Consider the following 21,965-nt stretch of genomic DNA (forward strand, 5'->3'; position numbering starts at 1 on the left):
AACTCAATATCAACACTGATATTGAGAACATGTGAAGATAACTTTTTTATTCCAAGTTCTCATAATTAAAAGCACATATTTTGCTTTTTTATGAATGGAAAGATCTTTTGTAAGCCTGACACTGCCCGTTAGCATAGGCATTATTGTCCGTGTGCTACGTATATAAGGCCATATATGAGGAGCAAGGGAAAACAGAATCTGATTAGATGTGTGGATCTGGAGTTTACATCACCTTGCCTTTAGTCACCTTGGTTCTCTTCAATTGATGAAGGCATCTGATGTGCATCTTAAGGTTGAGAGAGCTTCTCAAAGAAAGTATGCAGTACCTCTATCTGGCATTCATGTCTAAAGTTGAATGACCCCATCAGGAGGCATTTTAGAAAAAACATAGTTACTGATTCCGGAAATATCAGCATGTTTCTTCCAGATCTCTACTAGGACGTCTATACTGGTTCTCTGAGAGAGTAAATGGCATTATGTGAATGATCACTGTGCCTTTAGTAATACAATTTCCAGATGATCCTGATTCTAAAAAAGGCTTCAGAGGAGCCTCACTTCCTTTTGGACAAAATGAGTTAGTCTTAAAAAAGAATTGCTGCTCTTGCTTTCCTAAATATAACTTACTCCCCTTTCTAGATTTCATTAGATTAGAGATGACAAATACATTTCATTTTCTATGATCAGAAGTTGCTGTCTGAGGTTCCTGGGTTGAGAATGATGGAGTCCACATCCAGGCTCAGGGGAAATGAAGGTGGTCATGCTCAGATGCAAGCACAGGCATGTGCCCTGGGCATGTCCATCCCTGCCTTACATACAAGACCCTTTGCCTTCATGAGAGTTCCAGTACTGGGAATAAGGAGAGTGATGGGTGGAAATGACATCCTTTGTGAGCAGTCAACTAATTTTTGTTTTATACTGATTCTGTCCTAGTTATTGTGTCCTCAGCCTCTTACTCAACAGCTTGTAAGATATGGATGAGAAAGAGGGAGAAATGGACTGGAGAAGGCAAAATATGTTATCTAATGCAGTGTGTTTTAAACTGAATGTGACTTATTTGACTTGGTGAAACTTTATCATTGGGACAGTAGAAGTTTCCTCCACAGGATATATCTTGGAAGAGTAATTTCAGGGACTCAACCCTCCATTAAAACTCTCTCTCACCCATGTTAAAATAAAATGGTTCTGCTCTGAGGAAGATCAGATTCTAATATATTGTTAATACTTGTCACTGCATTCTTAGGAAGACACACATCAGGATCTCAAAATTTCCCTCCTGTGTTACATTGACTTCATGACAGATAATAACCACTCTCACTTCCAATGCCTCTACTTTGTCTTAACTGGAATTCCAGGGCTTGAACTAAAGTATTACTGGATGGCATTCCCACTGGGTGCTATATATGTCATTGCCCTCTTTGGCAATGGTGTCATCATCTCTACCATCAAGTCCGAACTGTCCCTGCACATCCCCATGTATTACTTTCTGTGTATGCTGGCACTGGCAGACACGGGACTTGCCCTTTGTACTATGCCCTCCATGCTAGGCATATTTTGGTTTAACTACAAGTCCATCGCCTTTGATGCCTGCCTTGTTCAGATGTACTTCATCCATACCTTCTCAGCCATTGAATCTGGCATGCTGGTGGCCATGGCCTTTGATCGGGTTGTGGCAATCTGGAAACCCCTCAGGTACGGCACCATCCTCACCAATAGCGTGGTCTGCAGAACAGGGGCAGTCATCTGGACAAGGGCCATCTGTGTGGTCTTCCCGGTGCCTTTCCTCATCAAACGGCTCCCCTTCTACCGCTCCAATATCCTCTCCCACTCCTTCTGCCTCCACCAAGATGTCATGAGCCTTGCCTGTGCCAGCACCCAGGTCAACAGTCTCTATGGCCTCATTGCGGTTATCTTCACCAAGGGTTCTGACTCCCTCTCCATCTTCCTCTCCTATGCATTCCTACTTCGAACAGTGATGGCCATTGCCTCAGGGGAGGGCCGGCTGAAGGCACTCAACACCTGTGTTTCCCACATCTGTGCTGTTCTCATTTTCTACGTGCCGCTCATTGGGGTGTCTGTCATTCACCGTTTTGGAAAGCACGTTTCACCACTGACCCATGCCCTAATGGCTAATGCCTATCTTCTTATACCCCCTGTGCTAAACCCCATCATCTATACTATGAAGACCAAAGAGATACGGAGGAAACTCATCCAGATGTTTGTTGCAGCCAAGGTCACTGCAGAGGGTTAGTGTCTGCCAGTTTAAGAGAGGAAAAATCTCTTCTGTAAAGGCTCAATTATGACTAGGAAAAAATAGTTTTTATTTTTTCACATTTTCAGTGTGATTTGAATTGGGCAGAGATAGTTCCCTGCTCTCAGAACATACTTTCCTCTTCCTGCACCAAATCATCCTTTGTGCAGTACATAAAGAGTGGCATTTATAAGAACCATTCCATGTACTTTCCTGTGGCCTTGCGTTAGAGTTGGCCCATAACAAATGAAAGGGGAATATTACTAATTCCATTCTGTAATAACTCTTCTGAGCAGAAATAAGCCACAAGCTTAATGTCTTTTAAATTAAAGCTCATTGAGTTGATTTAACATTCTAGATCAAGAGTTAGGAATGGCCTCTATTAGCTTAATAGGGGAGAAATGAACTATACTCATTAAATAATAAGAGAACACCTGGGGATAATACATTGTTAAATAAAACATGGATTAGAAAGATGGCTAAATTTTAGGATTAAGAATATAAATGTATACAATTGAGCAGGGGCCAACCATATTGTATAACTTAAGATCAATAGATGAAGGGTGAGCTTTAACTCTTCCATGTGTGACACTGGATGTTCCCTTCCCTACCTCTAATGGCAATTTCTTCATTTTGAAGCTGGAAATATTATCACTTAACAACCAGTGTGGTAATGAAATTAAATTTAATGATATAAGGACAAGTATTTGTAAACTATGAAGGGTTGTGCAACTATAGGAAGTGTTCAAGAATATTGAATGTAAGACAATAGAAGTACTTATAGACTGTCCACGAAGCAAAAGACAACACCAGAGCCTTTTACATGCTGTCATATTGGATAACTTCAGCATCCCTATGGGGGACAGTGTTGTACGCTGTTCCCAAAGCAGTTCATGTGTTGGCCAAGGCTCAGTCAGGCAGATTTTCTGGGGACTGTTGAACTAGCTATATTGTGTGAGACAGATAAAATGGGTTGGGCAGGGTGGGATGACACTCAGGGTAGAAGGTTAAAGAATTACTACAGATTTAATTTGAAGACAAAGTATCAGAATGGTCAAAATGTTCCTTTGGGTTTATCCTTAAGATGTTATGGAAAAACCCAAATAAACATTTTGGCCAACTCAATATATGAAGAAGAAGAACAAAAGCACGCATATACAACGTATATTAATGAGCGACTTACATTCTTTTACATGAGCCACATGACTTTTGCTCGTTTTTATTTGATCTTTAAAATCTAACACAAAAGATTCTTTGGGTCTTTCATGGTATGTAGTTACCTATTACTCAAATCAGTAGCTACTTTAGAAGTCTGTCAGAACAGACACTAGCCTAGCTAAGACAAATTTAATAATACTGTGTACAAGAAAGCTTCAGTTCAGTTCAGTCACTCAGTTGTGTCTGACTCTTTGCAACCCCATGAATCACAGCACGCCAGGCCTCCCTGTCCATCAACAACTCCCAGAGTTCACTCAGACTCACATCCATCGAGTCAGTGATGCCATCCAACCATCTCATCCTCTGTCATCCCCTTCTCCTCCTGCCCCCAATTCCTCCTAGCATCAGAGTCTTTTCCAATGAGTCAATTCATCACATGAGGTGGCCAAAGTATTGGAGTTTCAGCTTTAGCATCATTCCTTCCAAAGAAATCCCGGGGCTGATCTCCTTCTGAATGGACTGGTTGGATCTCCTTGCAGTCCAAGGGACTCTCAAGAGTCTTCTCCAACACCACAGTTCAAAAGCATCAATTCTTCTGCACTCAGCTTTCTTCACAGTCCAACTCTCACATCCATACATGACCACTAGAAAAACCATAGCCTTGATTAGACGGACCTTTGTTGGCAAAGTAATGTCTCTGCTTTTGAACATGCTATCTAAGTTGGTCATAACTTTCCTTCCAAGGAGTAAGTGTCTTTTAATTTCATGGCTGCAGTCACCATCTGCAGTGATTTTGGAGCCCAAAAAGATAAAGTCTGACACTGTTTCCCGATCTCTTTCCCATGAAGTGATGGGACCGGATGCCATGATCTTCGTTTTCTGAATGTTGAACTTTAAGCCAAAATTTTCACTCTCCTCTTTCACTTTCATCAAGAGGCTTTTGAGTTCCTCTTCACTTTCTGCCATAAGGGTGGTGTCATCTGCATATCTGAGGTTATTGATATTTCTCCCAGCAATCCTGATTCCAGCTTGTGCTTCTTCCAGCCCAGCATTTCTCATGATGTACTCTGCATATAAGTTAAATAAGCAGGGTGACAATATACAGCCTTGACATACTCCTTTTCCTATTTGGAACCAGTCTGTTGTTCCATGTCCAGTTCTAACTGTTGCTTCCTGACCTGTATATAGGTTTCTCAAGAGGCAGGTCAGGTGGTCTGGTATTCCAATCTCTTTCAGAATTTTCCACAGTTTATTGTGACTCACACAGTCAAAGTCTTTGGCACAGTCAACAAAGCAGAAATAGATGTTTTTCTGGAACTCTCTTGCTTTTTCAATGATCCAGTGGATGTTGGCAATTTGATCTCTGGTTCCTCTGCCTTTTCTAAAACCAGCTTGAACATTTGGAAGTTCACGGTTGCAGAGTTTCAAAGACTAGCAAGAAGAGATAAGAAAGCCTTCCTCAGTGATGAGTGCAAAGAAATAGAGGAAAACAATAGAATGGGAAAGACTAGACATCTCTTCAAGAAAATTAGAGATACCAAGGGAACATTTCATGCAAAGATGGGCTTGATAAAGGACAAAAATGGTATGGACCTAATAGAAGCAGAAGATATTAAGAAGAGGTGGCAAGAATACACAGAAGAACTGTACAAAAAAGATCTTCATGACCCAGATAATCATGATGGTGTGATCACTCACCTAGAGCCAGACATCCTGGAATATGAAGTCAAGTGGGCCTTAGAAAGCATCACTACGAACAAAGCTAGTGGAGGTGATGGAATTCCAGTTGAGCTATTTCAAATCCTGAAAGATGATGCTGTGAAAGTGAAGAAAGCTTATTCCCATTTTAGTACTGCTTTCAGGTTCACCAGTCTTTCTGAATTAATTTTAGATAGGTTCGCAATAAAAATTTTTAATTTTATAAAAAACAAAGGCATATTGCTGACATTTAATAAAATGAGTATAAAATATCACTTAAACCTTCTGGGATTTGTGGGGAGACTTGAGTCCTACTACCTCTGGAAGGGCTTGCTAAGAGTTCACCAATACTATCACAGTCCTGAGCCTGGAACAGGAGTTGCTAGGGGTTATTGTTAAGAAGAGGTTTCCCTGGTGACTTGGTAAAGAATCTCCCTCGATGCAGGAGATCTGGGTTCAATCCCTGGGTTGGGAAGATCCCTTGGAAAAGGAAATGGCAACCCACTCCACTATTCTTGCTTTGGAAATCCCACAGACAGAGGCGCCTGGAGGGCTACAGTCCATGGGGTTGCAATTAGATTTGACTTAGTGACTAAACCACCACCAATACCACTGTTAAGAAGATATGTCTCTATTTGCTTGTTCCAATATGAGAGCAAAGGTCCTAGTAGCAGTGCAGTGACCAATATCCTTGGGATGAGCAAATCTCTTTGAGGACTTTCAGCTCTTGGTTGTTTTCACTCAATGCAGTGCTTGACATTTAATTGATGCACCAAATTTCTAGATCACACTCTACATTTCAGAGACAGGTGGAAATGTTCTCCATAACTGTCGTCTTTGGTGCTGTACATACTTGAAAGCTGACCCCAGAAACAAATGTATTGGTGAAGGAGTTTTTGAGTTTCCCTCTATCTAGTTTGTGTCTCCATCACATTTCTCCTTTAAAGATGAAGATGATGATTGCCACAGCAACTGCAGCATCAGAGTAGCTCCAATTTTATCTGAAGTCTTTCATACTGGCTTCTACCTCAGCTCCCACTTCTCAAGGTCTCAGGGTCACCTTTTCTTAAGACTGCAAAAAGGTTTCATGCAATAATAGCATGAGACCAAGTCTCCTGGCTAAGAAGCTTATCTAAAACAGGTACAGGTAATAAACTTGGTCATATATTCAAGATATGTTTTTATAAGATATCTTCTTTATGATGTGAAGTGAAGTGAAGTCACTCAGTCATATCCTCTTTGCAACCCATGGACTATAGCCTACCAGTGTCCTCCCATGGGATTTTCCAGGCAAGAGTACTGGAGTGGGTTGCCATTTCCTTCTCCAGAGGATCTTCCCTACCCAGGGATCAAACCCAGATCTCCCGCATTGCAAACAGACACTTTACCATCTGAGCCACATATTGTCTCCTGTTCTGGTTGTTTTCTTCCCCCTGAGAAAAGTTTCCCTCATTCCATATCACCTCCAAATTCTGAGCTGATTCATGTTTTCCATTTAGAAAGCATCTATCTATACGGAATGAAGCAGGGCAAAGACTAATAGAGTTTTGCCAAGAAAATGCACTGGTCATAACAAACACCCTCTTCCAACAACACAAGAGAAGACTTTATATATGGACATCACCAGATGGTCAACACCAAAATCAGATTGATTATATTCTTTGCAGCCAAAGATGGAGAAGCTCTATACAGTCAGCAAAAACAAGACCAGGAGCTGACTGTGGTTCAGAACATGAACTCCTTATTGCCAAATTCAGACATAAATTGAAGAAAGTAGGGAAAACCACTAGACCATTCAGGTATGACCTAAATCAAATCCCTTATGATTATACAGTGGAAGTGGGAAATAGATTTAAGGGCCTAGATCTGATAGATAGAGTGCCTGATGAACTATGGAATGAGGTTCGTGACATTGTACAGGAGACAGGGATCAAGAGCATCCCCATGGAAAAGAAATGCAAAAAAAGCAAAATGGCTGTCTGGGAAGGCCTTACAAATAGCTGTGAAAAGAAGAGAAGTGAAAAGCAAAGGAGAAAAGGAAAGATATAAACATCTGAATGCAGAGTTCCAAAGAATAGCAAGAAGAGATAAGAAAGCCTTCTTCAGCGATCAATGCAAAGAAAGAGAGGAAAACAACAGAATGGGAAAGACTAGAGATCTCTTCAAGAAAATCAGAGATACCAAAGGAACATTTCATGCAAAGATGGGCTCAATAAAGGACAGAAATGGTATGGACCTAACTGAAGCAGATGATATTAAGAAGAGATGGCAAGAATACACAGAAGAACTGTACAAAAAAGATCTCCATGACCCAGATAATCACAATGGTGTGATCACTGACCTCGAGCCAGACATCATGGAATGTGAACTCAAGTGGGCCTTAGAAAGCATCACCTCAAACAAAGCTAGTGGAAGTGATGGAATTCCAGTTGAGCTATTCCAAATCCTGAAAGATGATGCTGTGAAAGTGCTACACTCAATATGCCAGCAAATTTGGAAAACTCAGCAGTGGCCACAGGACTGGAAAAGGTCAGTTTTCATTCCAATCCCAAAGAAAAGCAATGCAAAAGAATGATCAAACTACCACACAATTGCACTCATCTCACATGCTAGTAAAGTAATGCTCAAAATTCTCCAAGCCAGGCTTCAGCAATATGTGAACCGTGAACTTCCTGATGTTCAAGCTGGTTTTTGAAAAGGCAGAGGAACCAGAGATCAAATTGCCAACATCTGCTGGATCATGGAAAAAGCAAGAGAGTTCCAGAAAAGCATCTATTTCTGCTTTATTGACTATGCCAAAGTATTTGACTGTGTGGATCATAATAAATTGTGGGAAATTCTTGAAAAGATGGGAAAACCAGACCACCTGACCTGCCTCTTGAGAAATTTGTATGCAGGTCAGGAAGCAACAGTTAGAACTGGACATGGAACAACAGACTGGTTCCAAATAGGAAAAGGAGTATGTCAAGGCTGTATATTGTCACCCTGCTTATTTAACTTATATGCAGAGTACATCATGAGAAACTCTGGACTGGAAGAAACACAAGCCGGAATCAAGATTGCCGGGAGAAATGTCAGTAACCTCAGATATACAGATAACACCACCCTTATGGCAGAAAGTGAAGAGGAACTCAAAAGCCTCTTGATGAAAGTAAAAATGGAGAGTGAAAAAGTTGGCTTAAAGCTCAACATTCAGAAAACGAAGATCATGGCATCCGGTCCCATCACTTCATGGGAAATAGATGGGGAAACAGTGGAAACAGTGTCAGACTTTATTTTGGGGGCTCCAAAATCACTGTAGATGGTGACTGCAGCCATGAAATTAAAAGACGCTTACTCCTTGGAAGGAAAGTTATGACCAACCTAGATAGCATATTCAAAAGCAGAGACATTACTTTGCCAACAAAAGTCCGTCTAGTCAAGGCTATGGTTTTTCCTGTGGTCATGTATGGATGTGAGAGTTGGACTGTGAAGAAGGCTGAGCACCGAAGAATTGATGCTTTTGAACTGTGGTGTTGGAGAAGACTCTTGAGAGTCCCTTGGACTGCAAGGAGATCCAACCAGTCCATTCAGAAGGAGATCAGCCCCGGGATTTCTTTGGAAGGAATGATGCTAAAGCTGAAAGTCCAGTACTTTGGCCACCTCATGTGAAGAGTTGACTCATTGGAAAAGAATCTGATGCTGAGAGGGATTGGGGGCAAGAGGAGAAGGGGACGACAGAGGATGAGATGGCTGGATGGCATCTCTGATTCGATGGACGTAAGTTTGAGCAAACTCTGGGAGTTGTTGATGGACAGGGAGGCCTGGCGTGCCACAGTCCATGGGGTCACAAAGAGTCGGACACAACTGAGCCAGTGAACTGAACTGACCTGAAATAACTTTTCAATAATATTGATTAGTAACATCTCTTACACATCACATCTTAGGATCACTGGTTCTTTCCCTCTACCTCAAGTTTTCTTGTAAGTCTAGAAAACCCTGAGACATGTGTCAAGTCTCAATTTACAGGTTTTAGAATCAACGGATCTAAACATGAATCAAGTTCTTCCACTTAGAAGCTGTATGATTTTGAGTAAGTTACTTAACTTTTTTAAACCTCATTTCCTCATGTATAAAATGTGATAACATTATTCTCAAAGACTGTTGGGAGAATTCACTGAGAGAATATATAAAGGCAATTAAAACTACTAGTATAGCAAATTAAATGTGATGTTGTAATGTAATACCTACTGGACTTGTATACATATTTCCTTGCAGAGAAATATGCCAGAAACTGTGCAGAAAGTTGGTGCCTTTTTCTCTGTGTCTTCAGGGACCAGAAGGCTTCCCAGGTGGAACAGTGGTAAAGAATCTGCCTGCCAGTGCAGGAGATTCAGGAGACTTGGGTTTGATCCCTGGATTAGGAAAATTCCCCTGGAGCAGGGAATGGCAATCCACTCCAGTATTCTTGCCTGGAAAATTCCATGGACCAAGGAGCCTGGTGGACTACAGTTCATGGGGTCACATCCAAAGAGTTGGATACAACTGAGTGATTGAACCCACATGCAGGGTCCAGCTTCACGACTGGCATTTCATTAGTGTTAAATGTACATCTGTTTAATAAGTCATCCCTCTAGCAACTTGACGGTGTAATGATTAACAAAATACATACAGCAGGTATGAGCTTCAGTGCAGACACATCACCTTTGACATACTCATTCCCACACATGGGTACCCTGCTTTCTTAAACTTCCCAGTGCTGCAAGTGTTCACTTGTCCTTATACAAAGCATGGCAGTACTTTTACTTGATAAAATTTTGCTGGGTCCTTTGTACACAGCAAAATAGAGTTCACTTCTGCTGGGTTTAAAGAGTAAAGACAGAGCACCTGTTATTCTACTAAATATGTGACTGAAAACTAGAACTGTAAAGAAGTAATAACCCTTAAATGAAAAGACACATATTAAGTAACCACACATGTGTTTGTTTTAATTTTAACATAGGCATTCTTTACCCAATAAACATTGAAACAACAAAATAAATGCTGTTTGATTATGGAACAGTTTTCTTTCCCCATATTAAGAAAAAATATCTCAGGCCTTTCAGCAGTGCTGTATAGCACTTTGAATCGTTCCTTATCTAATTATTTAATTGATAACTATAGAACAATATTACTTAACATTATATGAATAAACACTCAGAAGTGTTACCTGGATAAACAGGTGATGATTTATGTCTTCACTGATGCTCATCTCCAGTTTCAGAGAAGAACAATTACATTAATTACATTAGATTTTTCAAGTGACACCAGATACCAAAAAATATGCATTCCAAAATGGAGCATATACAGAACAAGAAAGACTTTCACCTACAAGCCTTGCCCACTTTCGATTTTCCCAGATATGTATAATTTGACTGCATTATAGTTGCTCAAAATGCTTCTTATTCTCCATATTACATTTGATTCCACTACCCTAGACCCTGTTCTTTCTCCTCTGGAACACCTGGATGATCCTCCTCCGTAGACAACAGGGTTTAGTAAAGGAGGCAGTAACAGATAGGTATTGGCCATGAATGTGTGTACTACTGGTGACAGATGTTTCCCAAACCTGTGGATCATGGTGACACCAATGAGAGGAACATAAAAAATGAGCACAGCACAGATGTGGGAGAAGCAGGTGTTGAGCGCTTTGAGCCTTTCAGCTCTGGAAGCGATATCCAGTACTGTCTTCAGGATGAGCACATAAGAAAAGAGAATGATGAGGGCATCAAACCCCAAAGTGAAGATGACTACTATGAGGCCATAGAGGCTGTTGACACGCGTGCTGGCACAGGCTAACCGCATTGCATCTTGGTGGAGACAGTACGAATGAGACAAGACATTGGAATGGCAGAAGGGTAGCCGCTTTATAAGAAAGGGCACAGGGAAGACCATGCAGACTGCCTGGATGATGACAGCTATTCCAATCTTGCCAGTGATGCCATGGGTGAGGATGGAAGCATAGTGCAGTGGGTCTCGGATGGTCACAAATCTGTCAAAGGCCATAGACACTAATACTCCTGATTCTACCCCTCCAAAACTGTGGATGAAGAACATCTGTGTGATGCATGCATCAAAGGGAACCTCAGGGGCATTAAACCAGAAGATGCTGAGCATGGAGGGCAGGGTGGACATGGAGAGACCAACATCAGTCAGAGCCAAGATAGAGAGGAAGTAGTACATAGGCTCATGGAGACTCTGATCTACCTTGATGATGGCTAGGATGGTGCCATTTCCCAGGAGAGTCATGGTGTAGAGAAATCCAAGGGGAAAAGCCATCCATGGGTTTTTATCTGGCATTCCTGGGATACCTGTCAAAATGAAGCTATGGTGGTTGACATGTGATGAGCTAGTGTTCATCATGATGTTCTTACCACTGTTTGAGGCTGGACTCTCCCACCTGGATTCCAGCTCCTAAATTGAAAAAGGTTTTTAGATAGGTAAATGGCTTTATGGATGTAGAAGTGGAACAACAGAGGGGAAAACTATGTTTAAATCAGTGTCTGAGAGGTTTTTGCATCTTTTTACTTCTTAGACAATCACATGCGATGACCTCCACTCACTTGAATTTAATTTGCTTATCTTAAAAAGGGAGATAAGATGAAACAACTAGTGTTTAGACAGAAGAAAATTTTGATATCTTCCTTTCACAGCACTGAATATTTGGCAGAAAAGAAGCAGCAACATCCAAGGACCTAATAGCATTGAGAATTTTGTGAAATAATCAAAGAACAGAACTCACAGTATCATCACCACAAACACACCTACACAAAATTTCATCACCAACCCAACATACATCCCTCATCTATGTAAATCCATTTGTATGCATGTATATATGTATATAATTATGCATATATTCTCTTACACACACATATATATGTGTGTATATATTCTTGCACATGCCTAAGCATCCATTTCACTGTTTTTGTACTGGTGGCGACATCACCAGATGGTCAACACCGAAATCAGATTGATTATATTCTTTGCAGCCAAAGATGGAGAAGCTCTATACAGTCAGCAAAAACAAGACCAGGAGCTGACTGTGGTTCAGAACATGAACTCCTTATTGCCAAATTCAGACTGAAATTGAAGAAAGTAGGGAAAACCACTAGACCATTCAGGTATGACCTAAATCAAATCCCTTATAATGATACAGTAGAAGTGAGAAATAGATTTAAGGGCCTAATCTGATAGATAGAGTGCCTGATGAACTATGGAATGAGGTTCACGACATTGTACAGGAGACAGGGATCAAGACCATCCCCATGGAAAAAAAATGCAAAAAAGCAAAATGGCTGTCTGGGGAGGCCTTACAAATAGCTGTGAAAAGAAGAGAAGCCAAAAGCAAAGGAGAAAAGGAAAGATATAAACATCTGAATGCAGAGTTCCAAAGAATAGCAAGAAGAGATAAGAAAGCCTTCTTCAGTGATCAATGCAAAGATATAGAGAAAAACAACAGAATGGGAAAGACTAGGGATCTCTTCAAGAAAATCAGAGATGCCAAGGGAACATTTCATGCAAAGATGGGCTCGATAAAGGACAGTAATGGTATGGACCTAATAAAAGCAGAAGATATTAAGAAGAGATGGCAAGAATACACAGAAGAACTATACAAAAAAGATCTTCACGACCCAGATAATCACGATGGTGTGATCATTGACCTAGAGCCAGACATCCTGGAATGTGAAGTCACGTGGGCCTTAGAAAGCATCACTATGAACAAAGCTAGTGGAGGTGATAGAATTCCAGTTGAACTATTCCAAATCCTGAAAGATGATGCTGTGAAAGTGCTACACTCAATATGCCAGCAAATTTGGAGAACTCAGCAGTGGCCACAGGACTGGAAAAGGTCAGTTTTCATTCCAATCCCAAAGAAAGGCAATGCCAAAGAATGCTCAAACTACCGCATAATTGCACTCATCTCACATGCTAGTAAAGTAATGCTCAAAATTCTCCAGGCCAGGCTTCAGCAATATGTGGACCGTGAACTTCCTGATGTTCAAGCTGGTTTTAGAAAAGGCAGAGGAACCAGAGATCAAATTGCCAACATCAGCTGGATCATAAAAAAAGCAAGAGAGTTTCAGAAAAGCATCTATTTCTGCTTTATTGACTATGCCAAAGCCTTTGACAGTGTGGATTACAATAAACTCTGGAAAATTCTGAAAGAGATGGGAAAACCAGACCACCTGATCTGCCTCTTGAGAAATTTGTATGCAGGTCAGGAAGCAACAGTTAGAACTGGACATGGAACAACAGACTAGTTCCAAATAGGAAAAGGAGTTCGTCAAGTCTGTATATTGTCACCCTGTTTATTTAACTTATATGCAGAGTACATCATGAGAAACGCTGGACTGGAAGAAGCACAAGCTGGAATCAAGATTGCCGGGAGAAATATCAATAACCTCAGATATGCAGATGACACCACCCTTATGGCAGAAAGTGAAGAGGAACTCAAAAGCCTCTTGATGAAAGTGAAAGTGGAGAGTGAAAAAGTTGGCTTAAAGCTCAGCATTCAGAAAACAAAGATCATGGCATCCGGTCCCATCACTTCATGGGAAATAGATGGGGAAACAGTGGAAACAGTGTCAGACTTTATTTTTCTGGGCTCCAAAATCACTACAAATTGTAACTGCAGCCATGAAATCAAAAGATGCTTACTCCTGGGAAGGAAAGTTATGACCAACCTAGATAGCATATTCAAAAGCAGAGACTTTGCCAACAAAGGTCCATCTAGTCAAGGCCATGGTTTTTCCTGTGGTCATGTATGGATGTGAGAGTTGGACTGTGAAGAAGGCTGAGTGCTGAAGAATTGATGCTTTTGAACTGTGGTGTTGGAGAAGACTCTTGCGAGTCCCTTGGACTGCAAGGAGATCTAACCAGTCCATTCTGAAGGAGATCAGCCCTGGGATTTCTTTGGAAGGAACGATGCTAAATCTGAAACTCCAGTACTTTGGCCACCTCATGTGAAGAGTTGACTCATTGGAAAAGACTCTGATGCTGGGAGTTATTGGGGGCAAGAGGAGAAGTGGACGACAGAGGATGAGATGGCTGGATGGCATCATTGACTGGATGGACGTGAGTCTGAGTGAACTCCGGGAGTTGGTGATGGACAGGGAGGCCTGGCGTGCTGCAATTCATGGGGTCACAAAGAGTCGGACACGACTGAGCAACTGATCTGATCTGATCTGATCTGAAGCGGTAAAGAATCTTCCTGCCAATTCGGGTTCAATCCCTTGGTCAGGAAGATGCCCCAGAGTAGGAAATGGCAAACCACTCCAGTATTCTTGCCTAAAAAATTCTATGGGCAGAGGAGCCTGGTGAGTTCATTCCTGGGGTCACAAAGAGTCAGACAGGACTGAACTACTGAGCACATACATACATTTGTAAATAGACACATTAGTGGACATAACTGTTCAAATTAATCTGCACAAGCTTTAACTTACAACTTTCCATAATCTTATTTTAAAATATCAAGGGATAAAGAATAAAGGCTATTGACCCAGAAGCAACCACATATATGATATGAGAGTAGCCATTCACAAAATCTTTATTTGGAGAGTCTTCTAACACTCCCAAAACCTGAGTCCATTCTTGAAACCTCTTCTTTCATTAAACCAACACTTAATGAATTTCAAATTTGCCTTGAAAACATACAAAATCATTATTTACTTTCTGCCATTAGTGTAGTCAAAAATAGCATAGTTAATTTCCTCCAGGCACCCTAACTTATCATCCTCCACCCATGAGTGCCCCCTTTCAAAAATTTCTTTCTGCAGTCAGAATGCACTTTGAATATTTAGAAAATTATTTATTCACCCAAAGCAAAAGGTCCCTCAAGATCTTCTATTGTACTTAGAACACAGTCCTAAATCTTTATCATTTACTTCAGTCACAGCAAAATTCAGCCCATGTCTACCTCCCTAGTGCCAATTCACACTATTCCTCACCGCCCCCTCCCCCACCCCCAACCACCACACTTTGGTCTCTTCAATCCAGCCAAATTTGCAGTCTTTAAGTTCCTGGACCTCACTAACAAACTTCTGGATATGGGATTTCACATGTGTCCCTTCCTGTTTCTTGTGCCTTCCTCCACCTTCTATAAAGCTCCTCTTTGCCTAATCAAAGCCTATTTATCCTCAAATAGAAAGAAAAAGTGAAAGAAAGTGAAGTTGCTCAGTCATGTCCAAATCTTTGCAACCCGGTGGACTGTAACCTGCCTGGCTCCTCCGTCTATGGGATTCTCCAGGCAAGAATACTGGAGTGGGGTGCCATTTCCTTCTCCAGGGGATCTTTCCAACCCAGGGATCCAACCCAGGTCACTTGCATTGCAGGGAGACACTTTACCCTCTGAGCCACCAGGGAAGCCCAAATAATAATCCTTCTTAATTAAGCCTTTTCCAATTCTCATAAGAGTTTAAGACTCCTCAGTACATAGTTTTCATATTCTTCTTATAAATAAGTACAGTTAATTACATAGATATTTAAATAGATTAATAGATATTAAATAGTTAATAGTTAATTAAATATATATTTGTTTAGTGTCTATCTCTCCTACTAGAATTAAACTTCCTGAAGAAAAGGACTCTGTTTATCACCTAAAAGATCATATGCTGGGCTTCCCTGGTGGCTCAGTGGTAAAGAATCCACCTGCCAATGCAGGAGAAATGGGTTTGATCCCTGATCCCAAAAGATCCCATATGCCATAGAGCAACTCCACCTGTGCACCACAACTATTGAGCCTGTGCTGTATACAGTCCACGGGGTTGCATAAAGCAGGACCCATGTGCCTAGAGCCAGTGATCCACAGTAAGAGAAGCCACTGCAATGGGAAGCCTAGACACCGTAACTAGAGAGTAGTCTCTGCTCACTGCAACTAGAGAAAACCTGCAAGCAACAATGAAGACCCAGTGCAAGCAAAAATACATAAATAAATCAATCTTTAAAAGAGCATATTCCAAGCATATGTTAGCTTTCCGTATGTGCTGAATGAAGGAATGAAATCAAGAATAAATGAACATGGATGATTAAATATCATTCTTTTCAGATATTTTACAAACTCTCAAACTTCTCCCTGATTTTCTGCATGTGGGTTGAAAATCATTGGTCTAGAGAAAAATCTCTTTTTCTAACAGGGCACAAAGGCTTAAATGAAGGGTCTTTGAGAGGAATTAAAGTTTCTTTGTTATCATCCAGGTACTGATTGTGAGAAAGGAGAAAGAAAAATCAATGTTTCTGGGAGAGTTGGGGATGGGAGGTGGTGGTGTTGACAGGTACACAAGACCAGGTGGGCTTCCAGGCTCATTCTTCCACCTGTTTGCCTGCTGTGAGAGGAGAGTTTGTGGTTTTGGGACAATACTACAGAGAAGTTATTTTGCAGATTCTGATCTGACACAGGGGGTCTTTGAAAGATTCTGTAGTCTTCTTACAAAGGTTGTGCTGTGTGTTGAAAACAGAATCCAGATGTCTCTCCAAATAAGTCACAATGCTCAGATCTAAACAAAGCACTCTGCTGCCCAGCTAACCCTCTGGAGCACTTTGAGGAAGGGACATTTTTATACTTTATAGCTTAAGTGAGAGCCCTTCAGTTGGCTGGTCCCTCTTCCCAAGAAATTGGTGATGACTTTTACTTGAGAACAATCGGTTGGCTCATCCCTATTAGATATTTTTCTTGGAAAAACTTATAAAATATTTGATAGTCTCTGATTAAGTCCCCAGGGCCTGCTGAAGCGCTGCTGTTCTATGGAAATTGCAGATTTTATTTCCCCCTTTCTTTTATGTGCCTTTGACTCTGTTTTTCTTTACCTGAATGTGTTTTACCCCATCTTCTCCTTTTTAAACAATCTCATTTCTATCTCTATTCTTCATCTCTTCTCCATTCTCCCTGATTTTTCAGACTCTTATTTTCTCTAGCTTCCAATTCACTTCTCATTTACTCTTCCATCCACTTTTTGTTTCATTTTTTTCTATGTGATGGATCCTCCCTCACAGTATATCTCTTATTTTACTCCTAATAACATTACCTACATTTTACTTTTTTCTCATCTTTTCTTTGTCTTCCAGCAACCCCATGATACTGGACACTCTCTAGGTGCTTCTCATCTGCCTTTGTCATTTTCCTCACCAGAATTTTTATGAAGATTTAGTGAAATAATGTGCATAAATAATCCTACACAGAGCTTGGTATACAGAGGTCATGACAAAAGATTTTAAGATAAATTTATTACCTGTATCAATCTCTGTGCTCTTGTTCAGAATTAATTTGGCTTCTTTCCTTCCCTGAGACCAGTAAACAGAGCACTTATGAAGCCTCCTCAAACTTCTGGTGGTGTCTCAGCCATCACGGTTCTGTATGATTTTTAATTCCTCTTGAGAAATCCTTTGAGGCCTGTTATGTAGTGCTGCCTGACCTATTCCATCGTGAATTCCCAAAGAACTCCAAGCTGCTCCTTCATCTGTAAAATTGCCCATTCTTCTACGAACACCTGTTTCAAAATTTCCTTCATTTTGATTTTATTTGTGTCCTCTCAGCCAAGACTGAGGAAGGAAAAAGGATCTACTTCTCCCAAACACACACACACACACACACACATACTTTATACATATATGTGTGTATGGCTAAGTGTATGTGTATGTATATATATAATATTACTAAGAAGTCCTAGAATTCCAGCCTAATTTTTCCCTAGAGCTTCTGATTTCAAAACCAGTTTCAGTCTCATTGCTAATATAGTGCTGAGATTTACCTTGAAATAGCACTGACGTCTATTGTTGTTTTGGATAGAGAGAAGAACTGCTTGGAATTTCCAAAGGAAACAAAGGAACAAAGAAGACAGAGTTCTTTACATTTGTTGGACTTCTTTGGTCTTCTGCATTATTACTCCAAAATCTTAAATATAATGTCGTTCATTTGTTTTAATGCATTTTTCTATAATAATATTTTTTAATCAATGAGGTAATTCTTAGGATTGTGTTAATCATCAATGTGTGCCTTTGTGTCAGTTCAGTTCAGTCGCTCAGTCGTATCTGACTCTTCATGACCCCATGAATTGCAGCATGCCAAGCCTCCCTGTCCATCACCAACTCCCGGAGTTCACCGAGACTCACGTCCATAGAGTCAGTGATGCCATCCAGCCATCTCATCCTCTGTCGTCCCCTTCTTCTCCTGCCCCCAGTCTCTCCCAGCATCAGAGTCTTTTCCAATGAGTCAACTCTTCACATGAGGTGGCCAGAGTACTGAGGTTTCGGCTTCAGCATCATTCCCTCCAAAGAAATCCCAGGGCTGATCTCCTTCAGAATGGACTGGTTGGATCTCCTTGCAGTCCAAGGGACTCTCAAGAGTCTTCTCCAACACCACAGTTTTTCAAAAGCATCAATTCTTCAGCGCTCAGCCTACTTTACAGTCCAACTCTCACATCCATACATGACCACAGGAAAAACCATAGCCTTGACTAGACAGACCTTTGTTGGCAAAGTAATGTCTCTGATTTTGAATATGCTGACTAGGTTGGTCATAACTTTCCTTCCAAGGAGTAAGCGTCTTTTAATTTCATGGGTGCAGTCACCATCTGCAGTGATTTTGGAGCCCAAAAATACAAAGTCTGACATTGTTTCCACTGTTTTCCCATCTATTTCCCATGAAGTGATGGGACCGGATGCCATGATCTTCGTCTTCTAAATGTTTAGCTTTAAGCCAACTTTTTCACTCTCCGAGTTCATTTTCATCAAGAGGCTTTTGAGTTCCTCTTCACTTTCTGCCACAAGGGTGGTGTCATCTGCATATCTGAGGTTACTGATATTTCTCCTGACAATCTTGATTCCAGCTTGTGTTTCTTCCAGTCCAGCATTTCTCATGATGTGCTCTGCATATAAGTTAAATAAGCAGGGTGATAATATACAGACTTGATGTACTCCTTTTCCTATTTGGAACCAGTCTGTTGTTCCATGTCCAGTTCTAACTGTTGCTTCCTGATATGCATATAGATTTCTCAAGGGGCAGGTCAGGTGGTCTGGTATTCCCATCTCTTTCCAAATTTTCCACAGTTTATGGTGATCCACACTGTCAAAGGCTTTGGCATAGTCAATAAAGCAGAAATAGATGTTTTCTGGAACTCTCTTGCTTTTTCCATGATCCAGTGGATGTTGGCAATTTGATCTCTGGTTCTTCTGCCTTTTCTAAAACCAGCTTGAACATCAGGAAGTTCACGGTCCACATATTGCTGAAGCCTGGCCTGGAGAATTTTGAGCATTACTTTACTAGCATGTGAGATGAGTGCAATTATGCGGTAGTTTGAGCATTCTTTGGCATTGCCTTTCTTTGGGATTGGAATGAAAACTGACCTTTTCCAGTCCTGTGGCCACTGCTGAGTTTTCCAAATTTGCTGGCATATTGAGTGTAGCACTTTCACAGCATCATCTTTCAGGATTTGGAATAGCTCAACTGGAATTCCATCACCTCCACTAGCTTTGTTCATAGTGATGCTTTCTAAGGCCCACTTGACTTCACATTCCAGGATGTCTGGCTCTAGGTCAGTGATCACACCATCGTGATTATGTGGGTCATGAAAATCTTTTTTGTATAGTTCTTCTGTGTATTCTTGCCACCTCTTTTTAATATCTTCTGCTCCTGTGAGGTCCATACCATTTCTGTCCTTTAACGAGCCCATCTTTGCATGAAATATTCCCTTGGTATCTCTAATTTTCTTGAAGAGATCTCTAGTCTTTCCCATTCTGTTGTTTTCCTCTATTTCTTTGCACTCATCACTGAGGAAGGCTTTCTTATCTCTTCTTGCTATTCTTTGGAACTCTGCATTCAGATGCTTGTATCTTTCCTTTTATCCTTTGCTTTTTGCTTCTCTTCTTTTCACAGCTATTTGTAAGGCCTCCCCAGACAGCCATTTTGCTTTTTTGCATTTCTTTTCCATGGGGATGGTCTTGATCCCTGTCTCCTGTACAATGTCACGAACCTCTGTCTATAGATCATCAGGCACTCTATCTATCAGATTAGGCCCTTAAATCTATTTCTCACTTCTACTGTATCATTATAAGGGATTTGATTTAGGTCATACCTGAATGGTCTAGTGGTTTTCCCTACTTTCTTCAATTTCAGTCTGAATTTGGTAATAAGGAGTTCATGATCTGAGCCACAGTCATCTCCTGGTCTTGTTTTTCTTTACTGTATAGAGCTTCTCCATCTTTGGCTGCAAAGAATATAATCAATCTGATTTCGGTGTTGACCTTCTGGTGATGTCCATGTGTACAGTCTTCTCTTGTGTTGTTGAAAGGGGTGTTTGCAATGACCAGTGCATTTTCTTGGCAAAACTCTATTAGCCTTTGCCCTGCTTCATTCCGTATTCCAAGGCCAAATTTGCCTGTTACTCCAGGTTTTTCTTGACTTCCTACTTTTGCATTCCAGTCCCCTATAACGAAAAGGACATCTTTTTTGGGTGTTAGTTCTAAAAGGTCTTATAGGTCTTCATAGAACCGTTCAACTTCAGCTTCTTTAGCATTACTGGTTGGGGCATAGACTTGGATTACTGTGATATTGAATGGTTTGCCTTGGAAATGAACAGAGATCATTCTGTCGTTTTTGAGATTGCATCCAAGTACTGCATTTTGGACTCTTTTGTTGACCATGATGCCCACTCCATTTCTTCTGAGGGATTCCTGCCCACAGTAGTAGATATAATGGTCATCTGAATTAAATTCACCCATTCCAGTCCATTTTAGTTTGCTGATTCCTAGAATGTCTACATTCACTTTTGCCATCTCTTGTTTGACCACTTCCAATTTGCCTTGATTCATGGACCTGACATTCCAGGTTCCTATGCAAAATTGCTCTTTACAGTATCGGACCTTGCTTCTATTACGTCACATCCACAACTGGGTACTGTTTTTGCTTTGGCTCCATCCCTTCATTCTTTCTGGAGTTATTTCTCCACTGATATCCAGTAGCATATTGGGCCCCTACTGACCTGGGGAGTTCCTCTTTCAGTATCCTATGATTTTGCCTTTTCATACTGTTTATGGGGTTCTCAAGGCAAGAATACTGAAGTGGTTTGCCATTCTCTTCTCCAGTGGACCACATTCTGCCAGATCTCTCCACTATGACCTGCCCGTCTTGGGTTGCCCCATGCCCATGGCTTAGTTTCATTGAGTTAGACAAGGCTGTGGTCCTAGTGCGATTAGATTGACTAGTTTTCTGTGAGTATGGTTTCAGTGTGTCTGCCCTCTGATGACTTCTTGCAACACCTACCATCTTACTTGGGTTTCTCTTACCTTGGGTGTGGGGTATCCCTTCACGGCTGCTCCAGCAAAGTGCAGCCGCTGCTCCTTACCTTGGACGAGGGGTATCTCCTCACCGCTGCCCCTCCTGACCTTCAATGTGGGATAGCTCCTCTAGGCCCTCCTGAGCCCATGCAGCCACTGCTTCTTGGACGTGGGGTTGGTCCTCCTGGCCGCCGCCGCTGGCCTCGGGTATGGGGGCGTGCGGTAGCTCCTGCCGGCTATCGCCCCTGACCTCGTTCGCCGGGTATCTCCTCTTGGCCGCCGCCCCTGACCTCGGATGTGGGATAGCTCCTCCCGGCCGCCACCCCTGACCTCGGACTTGGGTAGCTCCTCTCCGCCATTCCTGCGCCGTCACAGCCTGGAACTCTGGGCTTCTGCCCCTGACCTCGGACGTGGGGTAGCTCCTCTCAGCCACGCTTAGTGCCCCGGTAGCAGCCGCCGGGCTTAGTGTGCCGGTTGCAGCCACCACCGCTGCGCTTAGTGCCTTTGTGTGGTCAGTCATTAAAATGTCCACAAACCCTTTCCACCACTTCTTAATGTCTCTTTTCATACCATTTCT

General features: G+C 41.5%; 2 protein-coding genes across 2 annotated transcripts; one reads left to right on the top strand and one right to left on the bottom strand.

Annotated features, from left to right (window-relative positions):
- The first annotated feature begins 1,291 nt into the window (after positions 1 to 1,291).
- LOC113904911 (olfactory receptor 51H1-like) lies at positions 1,292 to 2,248 on the top strand. The gene has a single exon (XM_027561979.1). It carries the CDS (start codon positions 1,292 to 1,294, stop codon positions 2,246 to 2,248), a length of 957 nt encoding a protein of 318 aa, XP_027417780.1.
- Positions 2,249 to 10,450: 8,202 nt separating this feature from the next.
- On the bottom strand, positions 10,451 to 11,485 carry LOC113904912 (olfactory receptor 51H1-like). Its single transcript, XM_027561980.1, has one exon. It carries the CDS (start codon positions 11,483 to 11,485, stop codon positions 10,451 to 10,453), a length of 1,035 nt encoding a protein of 344 aa, XP_027417781.1.
- Between the last annotated feature and the right edge of the window lie 10,480 nt (positions 11,486 to 21,965).

This window comes from Bos indicus x Bos taurus, chromosome 15, assembly GCF_003369695.1.
Source record: "Bos indicus x Bos taurus breed Angus x Brahman F1 hybrid chromosome 15, Bos_hybrid_MaternalHap_v2.0, whole genome shotgun sequence".
In the NCBI taxonomy this organism is placed as follows: domain Eukaryota; kingdom Metazoa; phylum Chordata; class Mammalia; order Artiodactyla; family Bovidae; genus Bos; species Bos indicus x Bos taurus.

What these genes read in the sequence shown, in the direction of transcription:
- LOC113904911 (XM_027561979.1), top strand. Translation starts at nt 1,292, where the DNA reads ATGACAGATAATAACCACTCTCACTTCCAATGCCTCTACTTTGTCTTA.
- LOC113904912 (XM_027561980.1), bottom strand. Translation starts at nt 11,485, where the DNA reads ATGATGAACACTAGCTCATCACATGTCAACCACCATAGCTTCATTTTG.